We start from the raw sequence: 26,203 nt of genomic DNA, 5'->3' as shown, positions 1-26,203 counted from the left end.
ATGGGGAGTAGCTGCATTAAATTGGATAGCCAGAAGGCCTCTTTGGGGTGGTGACATTTTAGCAGATACCAGAAAGAAAAGATAGAACTAGCCATTCATAGAGCTGGGGCAAGAGTGTTCTGAGAATACCTGGTGCAAAGTTTTGGAGGGAACAAACTTGATATGTTTGAGGAAGAGTAAGAAGGTTAGTGTGTCTGGAGACCAGGGGGAAGGGAGTGGTGAGAGATGAAGCTGTCTCTAGAGGTTAGCAGAAATAGATCATGTAGGGCCTACAGTCCATGGAAAGGAAGTTATTAAGCAGAATCATGACAAGTGATTTACATTTTAAAATTTGCTGTGGCTGCTTTGTAGAGAAAGAATTGGAGGGGCAGAAGTGGAAGCAGAGATACCAGTTAGAGGTATCCTGTAATTATGAGATGATGGTGACTTGGACTAGGAAGGTGGTAGTGGAGATGGAGAGAAATAGACCTATCTTTGAGGTGGTGACAATAGGATTTGTTGATGAATTGAAAGTATGGGATGAAGGACAGGAAAGGAATCAAGGATGACTCTTGACTCTTTTTTTTTCTTTTTTTGCCTAAGCAGCGTAGTGGATATTGGTGCCATTTATTGAGGTGGGAAAAGCTTGGGAAGGAACAAATTGGGGGATGTTGAGTGTGGGGCTAAAGAAATCAAGAATTGATTTTGGGCATTTATGAGATGCCTGACAGACATCTTTGTAGGAACTGTTTTCAGTTCTTTTTGTTTTGAGTTTTCATCTTTATGTTTATGGAAAACCTTGCTAGGAAGTTAATCTTATTGGAGGAATGGCTAAATATTCTGTGGCATTATATAGTGGTTATGTTGGCTACATATACTTTTCCTCCTTTTTATTGAGATATGGTTTACATACAATAAAAATGCACAGACATTAAATGCCCAATTCAGTGAGTTTTGATAGATGTGTACATCCTTGTAACTACTCCATCAGTAAAAACATAGAACATTTTCATTTCAAGAGGCACAGAAAGAGGCCTCTGTGCCTCCTTCTAGTCAGTTTTCCACCTTATAGGCACACTTCTGATTTTTCTCACTATAAAGTAGTGCCTCTTGTAGAAATTCTTATAAATAGACTCATATAGATGTATCTGTATGACTTCTTTCAGTTTTTGAGAATCAACTACGTTGTAGCATAAGTAGTTTGTTCCTTTTTATTGTCCAGTAGTGTTCTGTTGTATAATTACACCATAATTTGTTTCCTCTCTTCTCCTTGTTTCCAGTTTTTGGATATTGTGATAATGTACTTTGTACGTGTGTCTACAAGTCTTTTTGTGAATATATGTTTTTATTTCTCCTGCGTAAATCCTAGGAATGAAGTTTTGGGTCATAGGTGTGTGTTTAATATTGTAAAAAACTGCCAAACTCTTTTCCAAAGTGCTTGTATCATTTTACATGATCAACAGTTAAGAGAGTTCCAGTTGCTTCACATTATCATACACATTTGGTGCTTTCAATTTTGATCCATACTAGTGGGTGTAGTATCCTCTGTTGTTTTTTTCCAAATTTAGTATTTTTTTTATTGTGGTGAAGTATACATAAAATTTATTATTTTAACCATTTTTAAGTGTACAGTTCAGTGACATTGAGTGCACTCACATTGTTATGCAACCATCACCATCATCTGTCTCTAGAACTTTTTCATCATACCTAACTGAAACTGTTCCCATTAAATAGTAACAACCCGTTTCCTGCTCCCCCAACCCCTGGCAAACACTGTTCTACTTTCTGTCTCTGTGAGTTTGGCTATTCTAAATTCTTCATATAAGTGGAATCATACAAGATTTGTCGTTTTGTGTCTTATTTCACTTAGTATGATGTCTTCAAGGTTTATCTGTGTTATAACATATATCAGAACTAACTTCTTTTTTAAGACTGAATGATATTCCATTTTACGTATATAGCGTGTTTTGTTTATCCATTTGTCCATCATGGACGTTTAGGTTGCCTCGTGTGTGTGTGTGTGTGTGTGTGTTTTAATACTTACTTATTTGGCTGCACCAGGTCTTAGTTGTGGCACGCGGGATCTTCATTGCCACGTGCGGGATCTTTAGTTGTGGCTTACGGAATCTTTAGTTGCGGTGTGCGGGAGATCTAGTTTCCTGACCAGGGATCAAACCCAGGCCCCCTGCATTGGGAACATGGAATCTTAACCACTGGACCAGGGAAGTCCCTCATTGTATTTTAATTTACATTTCTCTGATAATGAATGATAATTGAACAGCTTTTCATATGTTTATTGGCTATTCATGTAACTTCTTTTGCCTGCTTTTAAAAAAATGTGGTGTTTCCTTTTTATTCCTGATTTGTAAGCATTCCTTATATATTCTGGATACAAGTCCTTTATCAGATATATCTATTGTGAACATTTTCTCCTTGACTGTGACTTACCTTTTCTTTTTTTCTTTTCTTGTTTTGGGGTGATTGTAATAGAAGAGTGCAGAAACATCTTTTTGGCATCATGAATTTGAGAGTTTTCTTGAAATGCTTGGCTGCCTGGGAGGTAGCCTTCACTAGAATGATTTTGAGATGGGGCTAGATTATATGGAATACCTTCCTAAATATTTTATTACAGTACCTTTGTTTTAAATTTATGACTGTCTTAACCCATCCAGAGAATGATTTGGTTTGCAAAAAAATGGAAAATAATTTGGTTTGAAAAAAAGAGTTTTCTGCTCTGGAGTATTGTAATGAAAGCTAGGTGGCTTTACCTTTTGACTGACTGAGGCTCTATCCTGAGAAAATTATTTAAGACAAGCACTGAATGAAATTGATCATTGCTGCACTAACTATATAATTGTGAAAAATGGAATTATCTAAATGCCCATTGAGAAAAAAACTGTGATATGTCAGTGCAGTGGAATATGTACAGCATGGAAAATATGCCATTGTACTAAGAAGCTGCCTTTATGCTCTGGTTACAAGTATGTAAAATATCCATTATAATCTCTCTGTTGTAAATTCCCCATCTGTAAAATGGGATAGTAAAGTAGCTACCTCATAGGGTTGTCATGATGATTGAAGGAAAGAATGCCTCTAAAGTTTTAGCTCGTTCCTGAGACATAGTAAGTGTGCAATAAATGCTAGCTGCTGCTGCTGTTACACAATATGCTGGTATGTGTATAAAGGCTGTGGGATTATGTGTGTTCCATTCACCTTTTGTTTCCTTAATGGTGATTTTTCCCCCCCTTTCTGTTACCTACTATATTAAATCATTACCGAATTTAAACCATCACCTACATAGGTGTTGAATCTGTCATCTTCTTTCCATCTTCATTGCTTCTGCCTATGCCAGCTTACCACCATCTCTTAAATGGGCTGCTCTAGTTGCCTCCCAGCTGGTCTCCTGCATCTTTTTTATACCTCTTCCAATTTGTATTCTTTTTTTTTTTTTTTTTTCTGTACGCGGGCCTCTCACTGTTGTGGCCTCTCCCGTCGCGGAGCACAGGCTCCGGACGCGCTGGCCCAGCGGCCATGGCTCAGCGGCCATGGCTCAGCAGCCATGGCTCACGGGCCCAGCCGCTCCGCGGCATGTGGGATCTTCCTGGACCGGGGAACGAACCCGTGTCCCCTGCATCGGCAGGCGGACTCTCAACCACTGCGCCACCAGGGAAGCCCCAATTTGTATTCTTTAATGATGACTTTTGATAAGCAAAACTTTAAAATTTTGATGAAATCTAATTCATCAGATTTTTTCTTTTATGATTAGTACTTATTTGTGTTTTGGCTAAGAAATCTTTCTCTGCCCTAAGGGCACTAAAATATTGTATTTTTTTTTTGCTTTCCCAGTAGCTTTAGTTTTAGCTTTTATGTTTAGATAGTGTATTTCAAATTAATTTTTTTGTATCTATGTGGGATAGGACTAGAACGTTCGTTATTTTTTTCTCATATATATCCAGTTGTTCTAGCACCGTTTATTGAAAAATACTTTTTGATTTTTCCATTGATTTATCTTGGTACCTTGATCAGAAGTCAGTTGACCATATGTGTGTAGGTCTATTTCTGGACTCTGTTCTGTTGATTTAGTTGTCTATCCTCGCACCAATATCACACTGATTTTGTATAGCTTTATAGTAAAACTTGAAAGAAGATAGTGTAAAACAACTACCTCTGTTTTTCTTTTATATGATTATTTTGGCTACTCTAAGTATTTTGCATTTCCATATAGATTTTAGGACCAGTTTTTCAGTTTTTCCAAAAAGGCCAGCTGGGATTTGTATTAATATTTGTATTTGATCCACAGATCAATTTGGGGAGAATTGACAACTTTAAGCTCTTCAGTCTGTGAATGTGGTACATCTCTCCATTTATTTAGATCTTCTTTTAATTTTTCTCAGCAGTCTTTCAGTTTTTATCATAGAGGTCCTGCCCATTTTTCATTAGATTTATTCCTAAGTATTTTGTTTTTTAATACTATTATAAATAATATTTTAAAATTTCATTTTCAGTTGTTTGTTGCTATTATATAAAATACCATTGTTTATTTTATATTGAGCATGTATCCTGTGATCTTGCTAAAGTCATACTAGTAGGATTTTGGGGGGTACATTCCTTAGGGTTTTCTACATGCACAGTCAATAATACAGCTTACAAATAAAGATAACTTTACATCTTCCTTTCCAATATTTATGCTTTTTATTTCTTTTTCTTTTTTGATTTCAGTGGCTAAGACCTAAATATAGTGTTGAATAAGAAGCAGAAGTGGCGAGAGTGGACATTCTTGCCTTGTCCCAGTCTTGCGGGGGAAAGAATTCATTGTTTCACCATTAGTATGATGTTAGCTTTAATTGTTTTGTAGATGCCACTGCCCCTTTTTTATATCATGGATGGATGTTGAATTTTATCAGATTATCTTTCTACATTTATTGACATGACCATGATTTCCCGTTTACTTTGTTAATGTGGTAGAAGACGTTGATTTTTTAAAAAAATTAACCTTTTTATTTGAGATAACTGTAGATTCATATGCAGTTGTAAGAAATAATAGAGATTCCATATACCCTACCTGGTTTTCCCCATTGGTGACGTCTTGTAAAACTATAGTACAATATCACTACCAGGATATTGACATTGATATGGTCAAATATAGAATGTTTCCATTACTACAAGGATCCCTCATGTTGCTCATTTATAGTCATCCCTGTTTTCTTCCTGCCTCCCAACACTTCCCTCACCCTTGGGAACCACTAATCTCTTCTCCATAGTTTGTCCTTTCAAGAATATTACACAAATGGAATCATACAGAATGTAATCTTTTGGGGTTGGCTTTTTTTCACTTTTTATCCCTGGCATGAATATACCACAGTTTGTTTCACTATTCACACATGGAAGGTCATCTAGGCTGTTCCAGTTTGAGGCTATTAGGAGTATACCTGATATGAACATTCATGTACAGGTTTTCATGTGAACTTAAGTCTTCCTTTCTCTGAGATAAATGACCAGTCGTGCAGTTGCTGGGTCATGTAGGAGTTGCATGTTTAGATTTTTTATAAATTGCCAAATTGTTTTCCAGAATGGCTGCACCATTTAGTAGTCCTGTCAGCAATGTGTGAGTATATGAGTAAACCAGTTTTTCCACATCCTTGCTTGCACTTGGTGTTACTGGTTTTCATTTTAGCCATTCTGGTGGATATGTAGTGATATCTCATTGTGGTTTTAGTTTGCATTTCCCTAATGGTTAATGATGTTGAATATCTTTTCATGTACTTATTTACCATCCGTATATCTTCTTTGTTGAAACGTCTTTTTGTGTCTTTTGCCCACTATGGATTGGATTGTTTGGGTTTTTTTTTTACCATTGAGGTTTTTTTTTGTTTTTTTTTTTTTGCGATACGCAGGCCTCTCACTGTTGTGGCCTCTCCCATTGCGGAGCACAGGCTCCGGACACACAGGCTCAACGGCCATGGCTCACGGGCCCAACCGCTCCGCGGCATGTGGGATCTTCCTGGAACGGGGCACGAACCCGTGTCCCCTGCATCAGCAGGTAGACTCTCAACCACTGTGCCACCAGGGAATCCCCTACCATTGAGTTTTGAGAGTTCTTTTTTAAAATTTTTTTTAAAAAATATTTATTTATTTGGCTGTGCTGGGTCTTAGTTGTGGCACGCGAGATCTTTAGTTGCAGCACGTGGGATCTTTAGTTGCGGCATGCAGGATTTTTAGTTGTGGCATGTGGGATCTTTAGTTGCGACATGCGGGATCTTTAGTTGTGGCATGTGAACTCCTAGTTGTGGCATTCGGGATCTAGTTCCCTGACTAGGGATCGAAACTGGGCCCCTTGCATTGGGAACACGGAGTCTTAGCCACTGGACCGCCAGGGAAGTCCCGAGAGTTCTTTATATATTCTATATACTAGTCATTTGTCCTTGTCAGATAATGCAGTTTGCAAATATTTTCTGCCAGTCTGTAACTTGTCTTTTTTATCCTCCTAACAAGGATCCTCTTGCAGAGCAAAAGTTTTTAATTTTCAAGAAGTCCATCTGATCAGTTTCTCTTTTAATGGATCAAGTCTAAGAACTTTTTGCCTCACCCTAGATCCTGAAGGCTTCTCTCATGCTTTTCCTAAAAGTTTTATAGTTTGACATTTTACATTTAAGTCCATGACCCATTTTGAGTAAATGTATATATAAATTATGAGATTTAGGTCAGTGTTCATTTTCTAGGGATGGATATCCATTTATTCCATCACCGTTTGTTTGTTTGTTTGTTTTAACAACAAAAGCAAGGTATAATTGTATTCTTTCACTGGAGGATACGAAGCCTGATACAGTTATTAAACTAAGTATCTATGTTATTTTATTTTAAAAAATATTTATGTTCTGCTGCTTGAGTCATCAAAGAAGATTGTCTTAAATCTCTTCTGTTGACTTAAAAAATTATTCTTGAATTTTTTTTTTCTAAATTTTTTGGCTGCGTTGGGTCTTTGCTGTGCGTGGGCTTTCTCTAGTTGTGGCGAGTGGGGGCTACTCTTCGTTGCAATCTGTGAGCTTCTCGTGGTGGCTTCGCTTGTTGCGGAGCATGGGGTCTAGGTGCGTGAGCTCAGTAGTTGTAGCATGCCGGCTTCAGTAGTTGTGGCACGTGGGCTCAGTAGTTGCAGCATCTGGGCTCTAGGGCTCACAGCCTTCAGTAGTTGCGGCGTGTGGGCTCAGTAGTTGTGGCTCACGGGCTCTAGAGCTCAGGCTCAGTAGTTGTGGTGCACGGGCTTAGTTGCTCCGCCAGCTGTGGGATCTTCCCCCGTGTCATGTGAGATCTTCCCAGCCCAGGGATTGAACCCGTGTCCCCTGCATTGGCAGGTGGATTCTTAACCACTCCACCACCAGGGAAGTCCCTGTTCTTGAATATTTTATATACTTGTTTTATAGTCTATATTATATTTTGATATAATAAAATTACTTCTATGGAGAATTATAGTAACATATATTATTAGTGAGTTGTACCCTGTATGGACATGAATTAAATAAATCTCTTTCTGTGTTTTGGCCTTAATTTTTTTTTTTTTTTTTTTTGCGGTACGCAGGCCTCTCACTGCTGTGGCCTCTCCCGCCGCGGAGCACAGGCTCCGGACGCGCAGGCTCAACGGCCATGGCTCACGGGCCCAGCCGCTCCGTGGCATGCGGGATACTCCCAGACCGGGGCACGAACCCGCGTCCCCTGCATCGGCAGGCAGACCCTCAACCACTGCGCCACCAGGGAAGCCCTGGCCTTAATTTTTTATCTGACATTTCTGTTGCAACCCTTTTGTTTCTTTTTTTTTTTGGCCGCGTTGGGTCTTCGTTGCTGCACGCGGGCTTTCTCAGTTGCAGCAAGCGGGGGCTACTCTTCATTGTGGTGCACAGGCTTCTCACTGCGGTGGCTTCTCTTGTTGCGGAGTATGGGCTCTAGGCACGCGGGCTTCAGTAGTTGTGGCTAATGGGCTCTAGAGCGCAGGCTCAGTAGTTGTGGTGCATGGGCTCAGTTGCTCTGCGGCATGTGGTATCTTCCCAGACCAGGGCTCAAACCCGTGTCCCCTTCATTGGCAGGCGGATTCTTAACCACTGCGCCACCAGGGAAGCCCAATCATTCGTTTTAAACCTTTCATCTTTTCTAATATAAGCATTTATATTAGAAATAGATAAATACATAAATTTCCCTTCAAACACTATTTTAAGTGCATCCCATAAATGTTGATATGTTCTATTTTCATTTTCATTGAGTTTGAACTGTTTTCTGTTTTTTGGCCACGTGGCATGGCGTACAGGATCTTAGTTCCCCGACCAGGGATCGAACCCGCGCCCCCTGCAGTGGAAGTGCGGAGTCTTAACCACTGGACTGCCAGGGAAGTCCCGAATTTGAACTATTTTCTAACTGCCCTTTTGATTTCTTCTTTGACCCATAGGCTATTTAGAAATGTCTTGCTTAATTTCCAGATATTTTGGGATATTTGAAATATCTTATTATCAACTTCAAATTTAATTCTGTTATGGACAAAGAGCATACTCTGTCTGATTTCAGTCCTTTGAAATGAATTGATACTAGTTTAAGGCCCAGCATGTGTTGGTGAACTTGAAAAGAATGTTATTCTGTAGTTAGGTGTAGTGTTCTCTAATGCCTTCAGTCAGCTTTTTTTTTTTTTTTTTTTTGCGGTATGCGGGCCTCTCACTGTTGTGGCCTCTCCCGTTTCGGAGCACAGGCTCTGGACGCACAGGCTCAATGGCCATGGCTCACGGGTCCAGCCGCTCCGCGGCATGTGGGATCTTCCCAGACCGGGGCACGAACCCATGTCCCCTGCATCGGCAGGCGGACTCTCAACCACTGCGCCACCACGGAAGCCTCTTCAGTCAGCTTTTTAAAAAAAAATTTTGTCCACAATTTTTCATTGTCATCAGCGAGAGGGTTAGGGGTTAGTCTGATGTGAGCTACTGTGATGTTACCAACATTATTTTTTTATATATTATTTCTTATTTATTCTCTTTGAAAATATTCTGCTGGCAGATATATTAAAATATAATGTTATAAACAGGTGATAGTTTTTGTGATTTGATGTCCAGGTAAATATCCAGTGCATGTGGTTTAAAGCAGTTATAAGATCTATATATATAATGGTATTGCTTATTCATTAGTATGCTTACTCCTACTAAAAAAACTTTATTTTTTATGCTTTATTACCTCAATTAAGGATATGATAGAATATATATTATTATTATTATTTTTTCTTTTTTATTTAGAATATATATTATTAAGCAACACCTGGTACAGACCTGATATAATGTTTGGTGAATTTTATTAAAGATTTATCTGTTTCTCAAGGTACACTGCATTGTTCCTTCTCTCCACAGTGGTCTCACATCTGAAACATGGCTACGGATTGGCTGGGCAGTATTGTGTCCATCAACTGTGGAGATAGCTTGGGTGTCTATCAGGGAAGAGTATCAGCAGTGGATCAGGTCAGCCAGACCATTTCTCTCACCCGGCCTTTCCACAATGGAGTGAAGTGCCTTGTGCCAGAAGTCACTTTCAGGTGAGTATCCTGATTCTTCCAAATCCAGTCTGGTGATCTGTGGAGCTTGACCTAGGTCTCATTGCCAATATTCTCTTGCATAGGGCTACTTTTGAGTAGAGTCTTATCAGGGGTGAGATTTTGCAATCTTAGATCTTATAGTTCTACTGTTTCAGCAGAGACTTTGTGTTGTAATTAGCGTTCAGCTAATGATTCAGGGTTTGTGAAACATTTTTCTTATCTCTGTCAAACATGCAATATTATATTTAAATGTGTCAAATTCAGAATAATATTTCTGTTTTCTGGTTTCAGATTTCCTTTCTCAGTTTTGTATTATTTGTGCTTTCTTATATCTAAGGTCTTTATTGATCTCCCTGCCCCACCATGTAACTATCTCTCTTTGTAGATTTATATTATGATTTATCTCCAGAGGCACACTGTAGCCAGTAGCTGAAGTTCTTAGCTACAGGAATGTATTTTTCTTAGTGTTTGTTAACAGATCTCAACCTTAGATGTCTCCACATCCCTCTTTTCACAAGTTTGACAGAAACCTCCCTTTCTTATATATATATATATATATATATATATATATATATTTTTTTAAAGAGACTGTCTGGCAAGAGCTTCCTTGACTTCCTAAACAACACCCACATGTAACCTTTTCTGTAGGTGTATCCATTCTTATTGCTTGTCTCCTCTGAAGTCTTCATGGAAGAAATATCCTTTGTGTTCAAGGGCTAACCTTATCGTGCGTATGCTTTATGTGCTATCCTTTTCTATCTCCTTTGAGGCCCTACTCCTTTTCTTTTGTGTCCTCGCTTGCAACCTTTATACTGTCTCTTTTCTCTGCTTTCTAACATTCCCAGGCCTCCCCCATAGTAAAAACACTCCCCCCTGCCCACCCCCCACACCTTGCATTTGCCACTAGGTATTGCCCTGTCATTTCCCTTCTCTTTGTACTCACAATTCTTTTCAGAGCAAAATACAGTTGACCCTTGAAAAATGAGGAGGTTAGGGCACCAACCGCCTGTACCATCGACAATCTGTGTATAACTTTACATTTGACCCTCAGTATCCATGGTTCTGTCTCTGCAGATTCAACCAACCATGGATCATGTGGTACTATAGAATGTGTTTAGTGGGAAAAAAAAAATCCATGTGTAAGTGGACCTGCACAGTTCAAACTGTGTTGTTCAAGGGTCAACTGTAGTCTGCTTTCATTCCCTTTGTGGCCTAGTCCCTCTAGGCCTTCCCTACTCCACCATTGTCTTTTTTCCAACTTTACCATCTTGCTGAAGTAGCTTTTGCCAAGTGCCAAATTCAGTGGAGTATCTCAACTCTAATCTTATTCAAATGTGCCCTGACTGTTGGAATGGCCTCTTCTTTTAGTTCCTTTGTCACCCTTTGGGTTTTCTTGCCATGTATTCCTCCATTCCTTTATACACCTTCCCCGCCCCCCGCCCCACCAGATTGCTTTTCTTCTCACTTTTTAAGATGGGGTTAGTCAAAGTTCTATCTTTGGTTCTTTTCTGAGTCTGTATTCTCTCTAGACAGTCTCATGGGTACCTTCTTACACATTAGTGAGATCCCAAATCTTTAATTTAGACCCATTATCTGAGTTCCATATACTTTAATTTAATTGTCTACTGGTCATTTCCAGGTGGATATCCCACAGAATATCCTAAATTTAAGATTTTCAAAGCTGAGCTCATTATGTTATCTGCAGATTTCTTCCTCCCAAGGTGTACCCTTAATTAGTGACTAACGACACCTTTCACCCAAGTTAGAAGCTCAAGAGTCATAATAAATTCTTTCTCTTGATCCTCATGTTCAGTTAGTTACCAAATTCTGTGGATTCCAAATGTTATTTGGTTCTGTCCTCCCCTCTCTCTTTGCATTGTCACTTGCCCTATTCATCCCCTCTTATTTCTTGCCTCATCTCCTGACTGGTGACCCTGCGTCTAGTTTCTCCACCTTTCTTACAGCCATCAGGAAAATCCAGTGTGATTATGATCTGATCCCTAATTTCCTCCACAGCCTTAGCTCCTAATGGCCCTCCATAAGCATTCTACTCTTTAGTAACACTGTGACATTTGCAGGTCCTCAAATGGCCCACACTTTCTCAATCTCTGAGCCTTGGTCTAAGATGCCCCTCTCCCTACCATACTCTGCTTGGCCAACTCTTATTTTCCTTCCCCCACCAGACTTCGCTTAAGTGCTTCATCCATCTCTGCCAGACTCACATGTATTTTGCTTTGGGGAGCTCTAGTCCCCTGTACACACCTCTGTCATAGTATTTAACACTTTTGATTACCTACTTGAATTTTCTGCTGACCAGACTGTGAGTTCCTTGTGGGCATGTAATGCTTTTCATATCTATATACCGCACTCCTAGTACAGGGCTTACCATATAGTAAGTACTCTGTGTATACCTATCGAATGAGCAGGTGAGTGAATAAATGAAAAAAAACTATTAAGCAGTCTAGAAATCTAAGATGTTAATGATAGTTTTGTGATTAACAATAGGTCTCTTTATTTTTTACTGAAGTATAGTTGATTTACAGTGTTGTTCTAATTTCTGCTGTACAGCAGAGTGACTCGGTTATACATATGTATATATTCTCTTTTATATTCTTTTCCATTATGGTCTATCCTGGGACACTGAATATAGTTCCCTGTGCTTTACAGTAGGACCATGTCCATACCTTCTAATAGTTTGTATCTCCTAACCCCAAACTCCCAGTCCATCCCTCCCCCTCCCCAACTCCCCCTTAACAATAGGTCTCTTTAGAGGCCAGTGCTGTGTCAGTTGAATGTCAGTGGCTGAGCCTTGTCTTTAAGTGCCCTACTACCTTTTCTAGGTTTTGCCTCTGATGACTCATTGAAATGCAGCCCTGCAAATGTGTAGCTGGTTGCTATTGATCCCAGTTTCATCTCTGTTATCACTATTATAGTTTTGAGACTTGGACTCTTTTGTATATTTCAGGGCAGGTGACATAACGGAATTAAAAATTCTGGAGATACCAGGTCCTGGAGAAAACCAACATTTTGGAGACCTTCATCAGACAGAATTAGGCCCCTCTGGTGTTGGGTGCCAAGTAGGTATCAATCAGAATGGCACGGGCAAGTTGGTCAAGAAGCCAGCCTCTTCCAGCAGTGCCCCTCAGAACATCCCTAAGAGGACAGATGTGAAGAGCCAAGATGTTGCCGTCTCTCCCCAGCAGCAGTGCTCAAAGAGCTATGTGGACAGGCACATGGAATCCTTGAGTCAGTCCAAAAGTTTCCGTCGTCGGCACAACTCTTGTAAGTTGGATCAAGTTAATATTTCTTCTTAACCTGATGTTTCCTGTCCACTTATCCACTTCTGTTCTTTAAATAAGTCATTTATTACCCTAATAAAAAAAGGATGCTGGCAGAGCTTCGCAAAAATATAGCATGTTGGGCTTCCCTGGTGGCGCAGTGGTTGGGAGTCTGCCTGCCGATGCAGGGGACGTGGGTTCGTGACCCGGTCCGGGAGGATCCCACGTGCCGTGGAGCAGCTGGGTCCGTGAGCCGTGGCCACTGGGCCTGTGCGTCCGGAGCCTGTGCTCCACGACGGGAGAGGCCACAGCAGTGAGAGGCCCGCATACCGCAAAAAAAAAAAAAAAAAATATATATATATATAGCATGTTTCTTTTCTTCCCGAGATAGTTCCTCAAGATATTAAAGGGAAAGGAAATGAGCTGTTAGAGACCCACACCAGCTCCCTGCCCTCTCTCACCACTTCCCTTCCTTCAAAAAGTCAGTGATCTGCCTAGAGTTCACATAGACAAAAGTGATGTTGTTTTTAATCTGATGACTGGTGGTAGTAGTGATGTCTGGGTTGAACCTGCACTAAAGCTGTTGTGGGGATTCTTGAATAACTTCTCTTTTTGTGATTTGACTCCCATCCTCAGTTAGAGGAGAGGAAGGGACGGGCCTAGACATCTCTGTGATCTTACAGTTTCTGACAGACTGACAGTTTTAAATTTGTTGTGTTCACTGTCCCTGCCGGCACACCAAGGAGGGCATACACTGGTGTGTGTTAATGCCCAGTTTTGTTTGGTACTGACAAATTGTTGAATGTCATTTGCTCATTATAGAACCGTAGTTAATTCACTAGAATCAGGTATGCTCTTTAACATATTGAATATTTACTATAATAATGTTATAATAGTGAATTATAAAAGATTCACTAGAATCTGTGTGGCCCTTCAGAAGCCAACATTTTTAAGTTTTGAAAATGCCTGATTCTGTGACTAAACTATTGGAATTTTGAGGAAAAAAAAGGTATTTCAAGGCACTTCTCCTTCAGTGCTTCTTAAATAACTATCTGAATTGACAATGATTGAAGATCTGAGACTGAAATTGAGTTGTTCTTCTGTATCCTTTGAAAAACTGTAGAATTATTGGATACAAAATGACTTTTTCCATTTAGACTTCAACCTTCTGTACTTTGCTTTATTTTCTCTTTAAGAAGAAAAAAACTTTTTTCTAAATAAATAGAAAAAAACAACAAACACATTTTTTCTTTACCAAAAAATTGATTCTTTGTTAAGTTCGAATGTTCAAGCAGTTTATAATCTCTCATGTACTTGTAGATAATCTTCATTAGCAATTTGTAAATTACTTTTTTCACATATATTTTCCCCTTTATTAACATCTTAACATTACTATGATACATTTGTTACATTTAATGAACCAGTGTTGATACATTAACCAAAGTCTATATTTTATTCAGATTGCCATAGTTTTTACCTCATGTCCTTGTTACAGGCTCTCATCCAGCATACCACGTTACATTTAGTAGTCATGTCTTCTATTGGCTCTGACGGTTTCTCAGACTTTCATTGTTTTTGATAACCTAGACAGTTTTGATGAGCACTGGTCAGCTATTTTGTACAGTATTCCTCAATTGGTATTTGATGTTTTTCTCATGATTAGACTGGGGTTATATGCTTTTGGGAGGAAGACCACAGAGAGAAAGTGTCATTTTCATCACATCATATCAAGAGTACGTACTGTCACCATGGTTTATGACTTTTGATGTTGACCTTGATTGCCTGGCTGAGGTAGTGTGTGTCAGAGTTCTCCTCTGAAGTCACTCTGTATGACCCACACCTAAGGAGTGGAGACTTATACAGAGTATCTACATAAGTTACTTGGAATTCTTCTGCACCAGAGATTTGTCTCTTCTCTCTCATTTGTTTTTATCATTTATTTTTATCAGTATGGACTTATAAGTATTTATTTTAACTTTGGCTTATAATTCAATACCACTTTATTCTGGTACTCAGATTGTTTCAGCTTTGGACTCTGAGAGCTCTTCCAGTTGGCTACTGTGTACCTTTGACATGCTCCCATCATTGTGGGTGGGTTTTTTTTCCCCCAGTACTACCTTACTTTCTGGCACTACAAGGTGCTCCAGGTTTATCTTTTATATTTCCTGCCCCAGCCCTAGAATCAGACATGTCTCCAAGGAGCCCTGTTTCCTTTTACTGGAGAATGGTATTACAAACCACAGTCTAGCCACTAGATGTGCTCATTGCTACTGGGTATCGCCCTTCAGCTGACAGAGCAGGAAAATATATATGTGTATACTCAACCACTGTATGTACACATATCTGTAAATACTTCTATATGTAACCTTCACTACTATAATATTAAGCTAAATGTAAGTTCATACTGATGTGTCCAAGTCTAATCCATTACCACATGGATCATTCTTGCCTCCTCCTTATCTGTAACCTCTCCCTCCAACTGTGAGAAACCTATACCATCTGCCATCCATTGACTTAAATTATTCAATTCCAATATACAGTATCAGAATTACCCTAATCCATATTCCCACCCCCTTCATTGACTTGTTTCATGTATTTGTAACAGATTGTTTCCTTACATTCAGCATTTCATCCTTGGACCCTCCAACCTCCTCAGTGATTTTAACAAAAATTTGTATGCATTAATGCTCACTCTTTGTGCTCTAAAGTTCTGTGGGTTTTAACAAGTACATAGTATCTTGTATCTCTCATTACAATACTCTGCAGAATCCCCTGTGTTTCACCTATTCAGTCCTTCCCCTTTTCCCTCAGGGACCGCCCGCCGCCCCCTCTCCCCCAGTAACTACTGATCTTTTTACCCTCCACCTCTGTAGTTTTGCATTTTCCAGAATATCACATAATTAAAATCACATAGTATGTAGCCTTTTCAGACTAGCTTCTTTCACTTGATATGTATTTAGATTCATCCATGTCTTTTTGTGGCTTGGTAGCCCATTTCCTTTTATTGCTGAATAATATTCCATTGTATGTATATATCAGGACATCTTGGTGGCTTCCAGCTTTTGGTGATTATGAATAAAGCTGCTGTAAATATTTGTGTGCAGGTTTTATGTGGACATAAGTTTTTAGGTGAGTTGGGTAAATACCTAGGGGGTGTGATTGCTGGGTGTTATGGTGAGACTGTCAGTTTGTTTCTGTTTCTTTTCTTTCCCCGTTACTAACGATTATAGCAACTCTCTTGAAAGAGTACAGTTAACTTCAAAACAAGTAATTTATTTGATCTTTAACAAGTCACTCTGATATAGTAAAAAGTGGGGTCACTCTCAAAAGTATACTCTGGTTGGGCTTCCCTGGTGGTGCAGTAGTTAAGAATCCACCTGCCAATGCAGGGGACACGGGTTCGAGCCCTGGTCCGGGAAGATCCGACATGCTGCGGAGCAACTAAGCCCGTGCGCCACAACTACTTAAGCCCGCGTGCGTAGAGCCTGTGCTCCACAACAAGAGAAGCCACTGCAATGAGAAGCCCGTGCACCGTAACAAAGAGTAGCCCCCGCTCGCCGCAACTAGAGAAAGCCCGCGCGCAGCAACGAAGACCCAACGCGGCCAAAAAAATAAAATTAAACTAAAAAAATTTTTTTAATTAAAAAAATGTGTACTCTGGTTGATGCTTCTTCTGCTTTCGCTGTTTGATCCATTCCCCTTTCCTAGATTATTAAGTGCATGTAAATTAGGTCATGGGCAGTAAACTGTTAGACTCTCTTTTCAAGAATTTCTTTTGAATCCAGATTTGTGTGGAAGATGTCTGTGGCCTGGGAATTTGATGATGTGATGTGGCTCAGAATTGGTTTGTGTTAGAAAACAGAGTTACATTTATTTATCTGATCCATGAACCCTGTAAGATAAGTAGAAAGGTCTGCCGGAGATTGACTGACTTAGCATTTATGTAGCATTTTAAGGATTCCAAGGAAGTAGTTGGTTTCTTCCCACCACAGCTGTAATGTAGATTATTAATGTTTGTTCCATGGATGAGTGAGAAATGGAGATTAAGTATTTTTCTTATTAGAGATCTGTAAATCACATTTTCTCTGGTATATGTACATTGATGTTGAGACTAGTAGATTGATAAAGCTATAGGAATATAATCTCTCGATTCTGGCTTTTAATTGTTCTTTCAAAGTTAGTAATAAGTTGTTGACGGATTTGTTGGTTCTAGTTACCTAATCCAACACTGATGAGAGCTTTAGCACAAGCAGATTTTAATCTCTTCTTTTAGGTTGTAAAAGAAGGGGGGTGGGAGGGTGGTTATAAAGAGTAGTTGCTGTGACCTTGGTCGTTGAACTGACCACTTAGAATATTTGTCAAGTGGATGAATGGAGCATCAGTCCCAGGGAGCAGAGGGAAACCTTCTGAGGCCTGTTATATGTTCTGTTTAGTGTAACAGTGATCCCACCACCTGAGGCCCTAAAGTTATTTTTTGCTAAGTTTTCATGATCCTTTTGAGGTTCTAATGTGACTTCTTAACCTTCTTGGATGTGCTTCATATATCCACCAGACTTGAAAACCCTGGTGCTGCTGCTGGAGCCCAAGAAGTTGACTGATTACCAGGGCCTGGAATTTGGGAGTTGAAAAGAAGGTACCAGATACTCTCAGGAACCTGCTCACAAAGCCCATTGAGTCTGGCACTAAAACATTTGTAATTTGACCTTCAGGTGCCCTTTAGCGTGCTGTAAGTGCAGGACAAAGTTCCCCTTTACAATATGTGTGTGACAAAAACCAATAAATAAGTGGCACTGAGTGTTACACAACAATGGGTTTGTTATAAGTTGTCCTGGCCAAAGGGCCTCTGTGCCAAAGGCTGGCAGCAAAATGGCACAGGAAGGCAGCCAGCCTCTAGTCTTAACACATACTTGGCCCTTGTAATTGAAAGGTAAAGAAATCTGGGAAGCATTGTTTATCTTTTCCAGAGGAAGTGCTTTTCTCTCCTAGTGGCCAAAGGCCAGTTTAATACAGAGCCAGGCCCTTTGGTCTGAATAAGCCAAGTATTGAGACAGCTTATTCACCCAGGACTTCCCAATATTTGTTTTAAAGTATGAGGAAAGGGAAGAATAAGAGACAACTGAGAATTTTAGCCTGCCTTTCACTTTATATTCTCTTACCTTTTTCTTGCTGACCTATGGTGTCAGTATTTCCTCTTGGAAATTTTTTTCACTGTCTGCTTTCCTGACAGTATTTGGAACATAGCTGATCCTTAGTGTGTCTTTGTCAAATGAATGAACGAAAGATCCTTAGTCATAGGGAGCATGAGAAAATACTAGATACTTTCTAAAGTCAGAACTGTGGGTTTGTAAGTTATGTTTGTAGAGTCTGTGGCCAAGCCAAAAATGATTTCCCGTTTTGCTTCTTTTACTCTGTCTTCTCTACCATTGATTAACTGCTTGTCTTCATCTGTCATTTTGATAGGTCCAGGATAGTTCATTGTCAGTTCATAATGGACATGACTGAACTGCTTTCCTGTGAAGTCCTTGACTCATACTCCCTCTTGTTTCATTGTTGACTTCATCTTCCTGTCCTTTTCAGTCACGCAACACACTTGGCATAGTTTTTGATGGTTCCCTTTCTTTCTCATAGTCTCAAGTTGTCTTCTTTTTATAACCTCTTTAGAGGCTTTTGTTGTTTGTGGGTTTTTTGTTTTGTTTTTTGGTATGGCTGTTTTGATTTCATAATTCAGCAGAGTTTCTTATTTACTTATGGTGGACCAGGCATAGTATTGGCTGACAGGTCTGAATGACAAGTGACACACTTAACCCCTTGAATAGAACAGAGATTCAAAGAATTCTGGTTACATTCAGTTAATTAAAAAAAAATTTTTTTATTTTAATGGCAGTCATAGTTGGAGAGAATACCTGTGAGAGGCATGATGTAGAGCAGACTGAGCAAACTTTTTCTGTAAAGGATCAGATAGTAAATAGTTCAGGCCTTGCAAGCCATAAGGTCTCTGTTTCAAACATTTAACTTTGTCTTTGTAGCACATAAGGAGCCTTAGACAATATGTAAACAAATGAATGTAACTGTGTTCCAGTAAAACTTTATTTACAGAAACAGGCAGTGTTTGGGCTGGATTTGGCCCCAGGGCTATGATGTAGAGTATACACTTAGGGTGAAGTTAATCAGTGGTAGTCCATATGGATTCATGTTTGGAATAACCTTGATTACTTTTTAATTTGGGAGGCTGTCTTCTTAGATCTGATTAGATTAATTTTTTTAAAAAGTCTGGTTAAAGAAGCCTATAAGAGGGCTTCCCTGGTGGCGCAGTGGTTGAGAGTCCACCTGCCGATGCAGGGGACGTGGGTTCGTGCCCTGGTCCGGGAGGATCCCACATGCCGCGGAGCAGCTGGGCCCGTGAGCCATGGCCGCTGAGCCTGCGCGTCCGGAGCCTGTGCTCCACAACAGGAGAGGCCACAACAATGAGAGGCCCGCGTACCAAAAAAAAAAAAAAAGCCTGTAAGAGAAATAGAGGAAGTGTTATGTCTGCCATTCTCTTGTTCACTTATAATTGCATTATTAGTATTATCTTTAATACATAGCTGCTTTTTTTTTTTTTTTTTGGTTGAACTGCACGGCATGTGGGATCTTAGTTTCCCAACTGGGGATTGAACCCGCACCCCCTACATTAGAAGCATAGAGTCTTAACCACTGGACCGCCAGCGAAGTTCCAATACATAGCTTTTTAATAGGAATCCTTTAAAGCCACTTACTCATTTTTGTATGCTTTAGTAGTTAAAAATGTATATAGTTGCTCAGTGTGAATGTACTTAATGTCATCGAACGGTACACTTAAAAATGGTTTAAATGGTAAATTGTATGTTATGTATATTTTACCACAGTTTAAAAATTTTGATGTAAATCCACTTGCATGGACACACTTATTGTTATGGAACATCATTCATTCCTCAGATAGTTCAAATACTGGCAGTGACTGGGTGGCATGAAACCTCATAAGGGTGCCAGTTTCCATCTGTGCATTAAGTTCATAAGGCTTAATTTCTTCCTGTTTTTAGTTAAAAGAAAGAGTAAATAAAATATTCAATATCTTCTCCCTGCATCATAGCGGATCATCCCTTGCACTCCTGGCTATGCACACAACCACTGGAGAGAGACCACTGGGCCAGAGACCTATTTCCTAATAATCTTGATTTAATATTTTTTATTTTTTAAAATAAATTTCTTGGGCTTCCCTGGTGGCGCAGTGGTTGAGAGTCCGCCTGCCGATGCAGGGGACACAGGTTCGTGCCCCGGTCTGGGAAGATCCCACATACCGCGGAGCGGTTGGGCCCGTGAGCCATGGCTGTTGAGCCTGTGCGTCCGGAGCCTGTGCTCCGCAACGGGAGAGGCCACAACAGTGAGAGGCCCACATACCGCAAAAAAAAAAAAAATAAATAAAATAAAATAAAATAAAATAAATTTCTTTATTTGGCTGAGTTGGGTCTTCATTGCTGCGCGTGGGCTTTCTCTAGTTGTGGCAAGCGGGGGCTACTCTTCGTTGCGATGCACAGGCTTCTCATTGTGGTGGCTTCTCTTGTGGAGCATGGGCTCTAGGTGCATGGGCTTCATTAGTTGTGGCACATGGGCTCTAGAGCACAGGCTCAGTAGTTCTGGTGTACAGGCTTAGTTGCTTCGCAGTATGTGGGATCTTCCCAGACCAGGGCTTGAACCCGTGTTCCCTGCTTTGGCAGGTGGATTCTTAACCACTGCGCCACCAGGGAAGTCCCTATTGATTTACTATTGAGGCAATACATTGATAATCCTGCAAACTGGGCTTTTTTCTCTAGTTCTTCCCTCGCCTACATACATTGCTAATGGTGTTATCCTGACCTTGTATTTTCATTCTTGCTCTCCCATTCCTAATCCAGCTGTTTCTCATCCATATTTCTGTAGCACTTTATATAAACTGCTATTATAATTCTCATTATATTGTATTTTAGTTATTTGCTTATATATCTCTCCTCCTTTCTTTTTGGGTAGCATGTCTTGGTTATGTACTATATTCCTGGTACCTGGCTATGGCACACAGCATGCTCTCACTAAATGTTTTTATCAAATTATCGGAACTAGAGCTTAAACCCAGACTTTGACAAGCTTCTCAGTGGTTCGTAATCTCAGCTATTTATGGTGACTCAGCCAACTCTTCCTCCACTTCATAATTTTGGTCAGCCTTAGGTTTTTTTCAGAGGCCTAAATCCCATCCTAACTGCCAGCATAGCCCTTTTCCATACCAATATTTGGCATTAGGAAGACTTAGACATGAGTTATAATTTGCATAGTATACATCTTTCAGAATAATTGTTGTAATTGATCTTGCTGATGTTGATTGATAACATTAAACAAATATTTATTGACTGACTGCTATGTACTAGAAACCCTGCTGGGGGTACCACAGTGATCATTTTACACACAAGGAAATTAAGAAGTTGGGTGATAGGTATAAGATTATACAGCATGCAAATAGATCCTAGGTCTCGTGACTCATGGTCCATTGGATAGAAGGGAGTTGCTGTGAGTAAAGTTAGAGCAGTATAGTTGGGATGATATGTGTGAGGGGGTTTGCTCATGATCATCCTAACCTCTTCTTGAGTATTTTCAATAATTGAGGAGCTTGTTCTCGCAAAAGGAAGTACATTATGTTTATCCAGACTATGTTGGCAGTTCCATTTACCATACCAGTCACCTGGTCCATCCTTTCAGGGTGATCAGATGGGGATCAAACTATAAACTCAGTTCAGGATTCTCTGGGAAGGGATGGTTTGGAGAATTCTGTGGGGTCTTCTGCCTTGGCTGCTAGAGGAGTAGTTGACTGATATGTGGTGGCCAAGTAGAGTTTCAGAGACAGAGTGACTGACTGCTGTGGTGTTGATATGCATCTTGGTGTGCCCTCTACAGGATCAGGTCAATATGGTCCTTGTCATCATTTGATGGTTCAGAAATTGCTTACCCAGAAGTGGTAAAATTTTGAGAAAAGAGATCCCATTAACCAAAAGATCTAAAAACAGGCCTGTAAATCAAAATATATCAACTTATAGTGGTAGATGTATATCTGGCTCAAGGTCTGGAATCTGTCTAAACCCAGGGATTCCCTCCTACTGGGGTCTAGCCTGAGACTGAGTTAAAAAATCAGAAGATTGCTTGCTTGGTAAGCATGGAATTCAGAGCCACTTGAGTAAGATCTTCCTATGAGCTTCAGGTTATGAGAACTTGGCCTTCTTTTTCTCTGGGGGTATTTCTCTCTTAATTAACTGCTGGACATTCAGAATCAAACCACCCAGACCTGTGGGAAGAGACTGCTATATTCTTGCCCTTCCACTTTTTTGATATATTCAGTTGTCAAAAAAACCTCGGTCATTACCAATTCCCTTATGAAGAGCAGAGCTTAAGACTTCCAGGAGTACTGCTTATTTCATATTCACTGTTGGGTAATATACGAAATCTATTATTCCATGAGATTTGTGGTAATTTTTTCTACTTAATGTGATTTAGGAATAGCTTTACCTTATACCATTTTCACATTGATTCCTGTAACACTGTCCACAAAGGACTAATGTATTTTCCACTTATACTGAGCACTTTCTGTGGGCACACTGACTTTAGTCCCTGTTTTTTTCTGCAGGGTCGTCTAGTAGCAGGCACCCAAATCAGGCAACTCCAAAGAAAAGTGGCTTAAAGAATGGCCAGATGAAGAATAAAGATGACGAGTGCTTTGGGGATGATATTGAGGAGATCCCAGATACAGATTTTGATTTTGAAGGGAACCTGGCCCTTTTTGACAAAGCAGCTGTGTTTGAGGAGATTGATACTTACGAGAGGAGAAGTGGTAGCCGTTCCCGGGGCATCCCAAATGAGAGGCCTACTCGGTACCGCCATGATGAGAACATCCTGGAGTCAGAGCCCATTGTCTATCGTCGGATCACAGTGCCCCACAACGTGAGCAAGGAGTTCTGCACAGGTAAGTTAACCCCACATCCCACTGGCTGCTCTTCATTTTTTTTTTTTTTTTTTTAATACTTGAAACAGAATGACCCAGATTCTGAGTCAGGGTCTTGTAGTAGGAATTAACTCAAGGGGCATGGTGGTTGGCCTATTATATTGTCTTTTAGAGACTGTGGCTATCCTACCTACCACTAGGTTGGGGTGGGGGCTGATTTCTCTACATGTCCATTTATATCCTATACCTGGCAGGATCTGGTCTGCTGTTAAGTACATTATGATTAACAACTAAAGGCATAGAGGCTGACTATCTAGATTGACATAGTCAGCTCTGTTTTCACTTTGGCTTCCCTGTTACTGCCTATAGATTTTATCAGAAGTTCAACTCTGTTTCACTGGTTGTTTACTGGGCTAAGAAATAGAGCTGAGTAGTTGAAACCATTGGCTAAAATTAGGGTTTCAATAAATAACATTTGTTTACTACACTGTCCTCATCTCCTGCTAGCCCTGGTCATTGAGGGTTGGCTAGTCATAATGCTTATGTGACAGTGTAGTGCCTTGGTAATTAGGTAGGTCACTGTGTATGATAGCCTAATCTGTTAACTCAGTGATTTTTAATTTTGTGGTTTTGTTTTTTCTTTTAGCATTTGGATCTTTTCTTCAAACATGGCATTTGAGGCAGCTATAGGACAGGTGGTCTACCTCATCCCCGTCTCTGTCCCTTCCCCCCAAACATTATTAACTGGGCTTCTTAGATTACAGATTGAAACTATTGTTGTTAAATGATCTTAGGAGCTAAAGGAGGAATCAATCATTTTAATAAGTATAATAATCATCTGAAGTCTTGGAGTCTTGAATATAGGGAATATAAACCTTGAATGCTAGTAGCAGTTACAGGGAGATTTATGGAGACAGCTTAGTTACATATGGGGGAAAATCAGAGATATGGCATGGCATTTTTGTGAACGTCAGTAGGGCTCTGTTGTATTTGGTTTTGCTGAGTGTAAAAGCTTCCATGTGAAAAAAAAGAAATAAGCAGATTGTCAGGTTAAGAAAGACTACTAATTTCTGTCTTTCACTATCAGACTCTGGCAGGCACGCCTCTTTACTAAGGTAGTTTCCTTAAGTGACACTGACAGTGTGAGTTGCTGAACTCCTTTGATTTTTATCACCTATGTTAAGGCAAACAACCTAGCTCAAGAATCAGGCTTAATTTAAATTGCCAGGTTTTAAGCTTTTCAAAGGCAGCTATCATCCAGCAGGTCTGGTCATATACTCAGATCCTGCTGTCCATCCACTTTTTTTTTTTAACATCTTTATTGGAGTATAATTGCTTTACAGTGGTGTGTTAGTTTTTGCTGTATAACGAAGTGAATCAACTATACATACACTGTCCATCCACTTTTTTTTTTTTTTTTTGCAGTACGCGGGCCTCTCACTGTTGTGGCCTCTCCCGTTGCGGAGCACAGGCTCCGGACGCGCAGGCTCTGGATGCGCAGGCTCAGCGGCCATGGCTCATGGGCCCAGCTGCTCCGCGGCACGTGGGATCTTCCCGGACCGGGGCATGAACCCGTGTCCCCTGTATCGGCAGGTGGACTCTCAACCACTGTGCCACCAGGGAAGCCCGTCCATCCACTTTTGACTGCTCTCCTTTTTATTGCCCTCAGTGACAAAATAAGCTACCTTTATTGGTCACTCTCTGGAAGCTGAGGTGGTTGGGTCGTGCCGTATGTGATTTCCCTGAAATTCCTGAGCTTGGGGAGATTATAGCCTGCCTTGGAGTGAAGTGGCTAACAGGGAAAGAATAGCAATAAGAATCAGGAAAGATTCTCAGATCTAAAAGAGCCTAAGAAAACATTTGCCAAAGTAGACAACAGGAGAGGTGGGAAGTTTTTTTTCCTACATACTCTGTCTCCCCAGCTTAATGTTCACACTTTGTGTAATGACAGAAGTGAAAGTTCCCTCCTCTCATATTTTTCCAGAATTGCCATTAACAGACATACTACAAACCACATGTGCTAGACATTGGCCAAGAACTCGGGTATGGTGGCTTGTGGTGTGTAGCAACCAGTTGCATTTCACTGGAGCATGACAGTGAGGGTACAAGAGGCCCTATAGCCTCATGGCATCTGGTTTTTCTCTTTGTTCTCAGCAGTGATAAAGAGTGGAAATGAAGTCCTTTTGCCAAGCAGGATCTATGCTGGAAATAGAGCAATCAAGCAGTTATCTTGCTGAGCAGCTTCTACAGGTGATTTTGTCTCTGCTCCAACTCCAAGGCACAAGTCTTAAAGCAGGTTTTTACTCAATGTTATTCACGTAGCGCCTGGCTGGGGACACTTTTCCAGTTGGATTTACTATCCAAATGTTAGTATTGGAATGAGGCAAACTATCTGCAATATGTGGGGAAACAAGCTAAGACAAAAAAAAATGTTAGTGTTAGGTTACTTGATCACCTAGTATAATTTTCTCATTTAACAGATTGAGGACATTGAGGTCCAGAGAGGTAAAGGCTCTATAAACCTTATCTATCACATTTCCTTTCCTTTTCTGAATACAGATATGTTAAAGAGAAAGAAGGATATAAGAAGAGAAGGGCAGTTTAATGGCAATTAGACTATATAGTCTTTTCTCTTTAGTATTCCCTCAGGAATAGACCAACTTAGATCTGCAGTTGTAGAGAGTGGTTTGGCTAGCTCCCCAATCTAGCCTTGTGACATTTATGTCCTAGAACCCCAAATACTTATTTTCTGCTAATTCCCAGAGTAGCAAAAGAACAGCACGTTTACCACCCATTTGGTAATGGCTTGGGTTTCAGGATTCTGGCAGCTTGCTGCTGGTATCCTACACATTGACTGCATGCTGAGTGGTGTCAACAGTTTCTAAGCTGTTATTCTCTAATTGCTCATATTCCTCTTGGCAATACTCTTTGCCAACTGTGTGTGTGGAGGGGGGGCAGTGTTATAAAAGGTCTATTGATTGGGAAAACACATTCAGGAAGCAGCTAAATTTAGCTCTTCGTTTAACCCAAATTTTTTCTCTCTGGAAGGCCCCTTTGGGTCCTTTAACAGTGCTGCTATCTCCAAAAGATTGTCAGACATTCCTCCAGCTTGGACCTATGCTGCTAAATAATTGTATCCTGTGGTTGCATACATGTTGGTTAAGTTTGCCTATAAAATGCTAGATGCATGTGAGCACTCTGTGTTCAGAGGTGAGAGGTCCCCAAAGAACACCGGTTAGGAGAGTGGTAAGGCTTCAGAGAAGAATCTTTGCCCAACATTCATAATATTCTAAAAGTAATTTTTAAGACAGTGTGAGCCAGTCGGAACACTGTGCTTACTGCATGTAAGTCACTCTGAGACAGTCCTTGCATCCAAGTAATTAAGATGTACTAGGAAATGGAAAGATACCATATATG

General features: G+C 40.3%; 1 protein-coding gene across 1 annotated transcript in view; it reads left to right on the top strand.

The window, feature by feature from the left end:
• The window catches only part of EDC3 (enhancer of mRNA decapping 3), a 53,680-nt gene that overhangs the window by 8,042 nt on the left and 19,435 nt on the right, over nt 1-26,203 (top strand). The window contains exons 2-4 of the mRNA XM_081227451.1: nt 9,351-9,532; nt 12,498-12,814; nt 22,472-22,807. Of these exons, the coding sequence (XP_081083577.1) occupies nt 9,369-9,532; nt 12,498-12,814; nt 22,472-22,807 (817 nt within the window). The 5' untranslated portion in view covers nt 9,351-9,368. The remainder of the gene's footprint in view (nt 1-9,350; nt 9,533-12,497; nt 12,815-22,471; nt 22,808-26,203) is intronic.

The sequence above is a fragment of the Mesoplodon bidens genome, assembly GCF_964165515.1.
Source record: "Mesoplodon bidens genome assembly, chromosome: 3".
NCBI lineage: Eukaryota > Metazoa > Chordata > Mammalia > Artiodactyla > Ziphiidae > Mesoplodon > Mesoplodon bidens.
The sequence above is the reverse complement of the archived record's forward strand: the minus strand, read 5'-3'. Positions and strand labels throughout refer to the sequence as shown.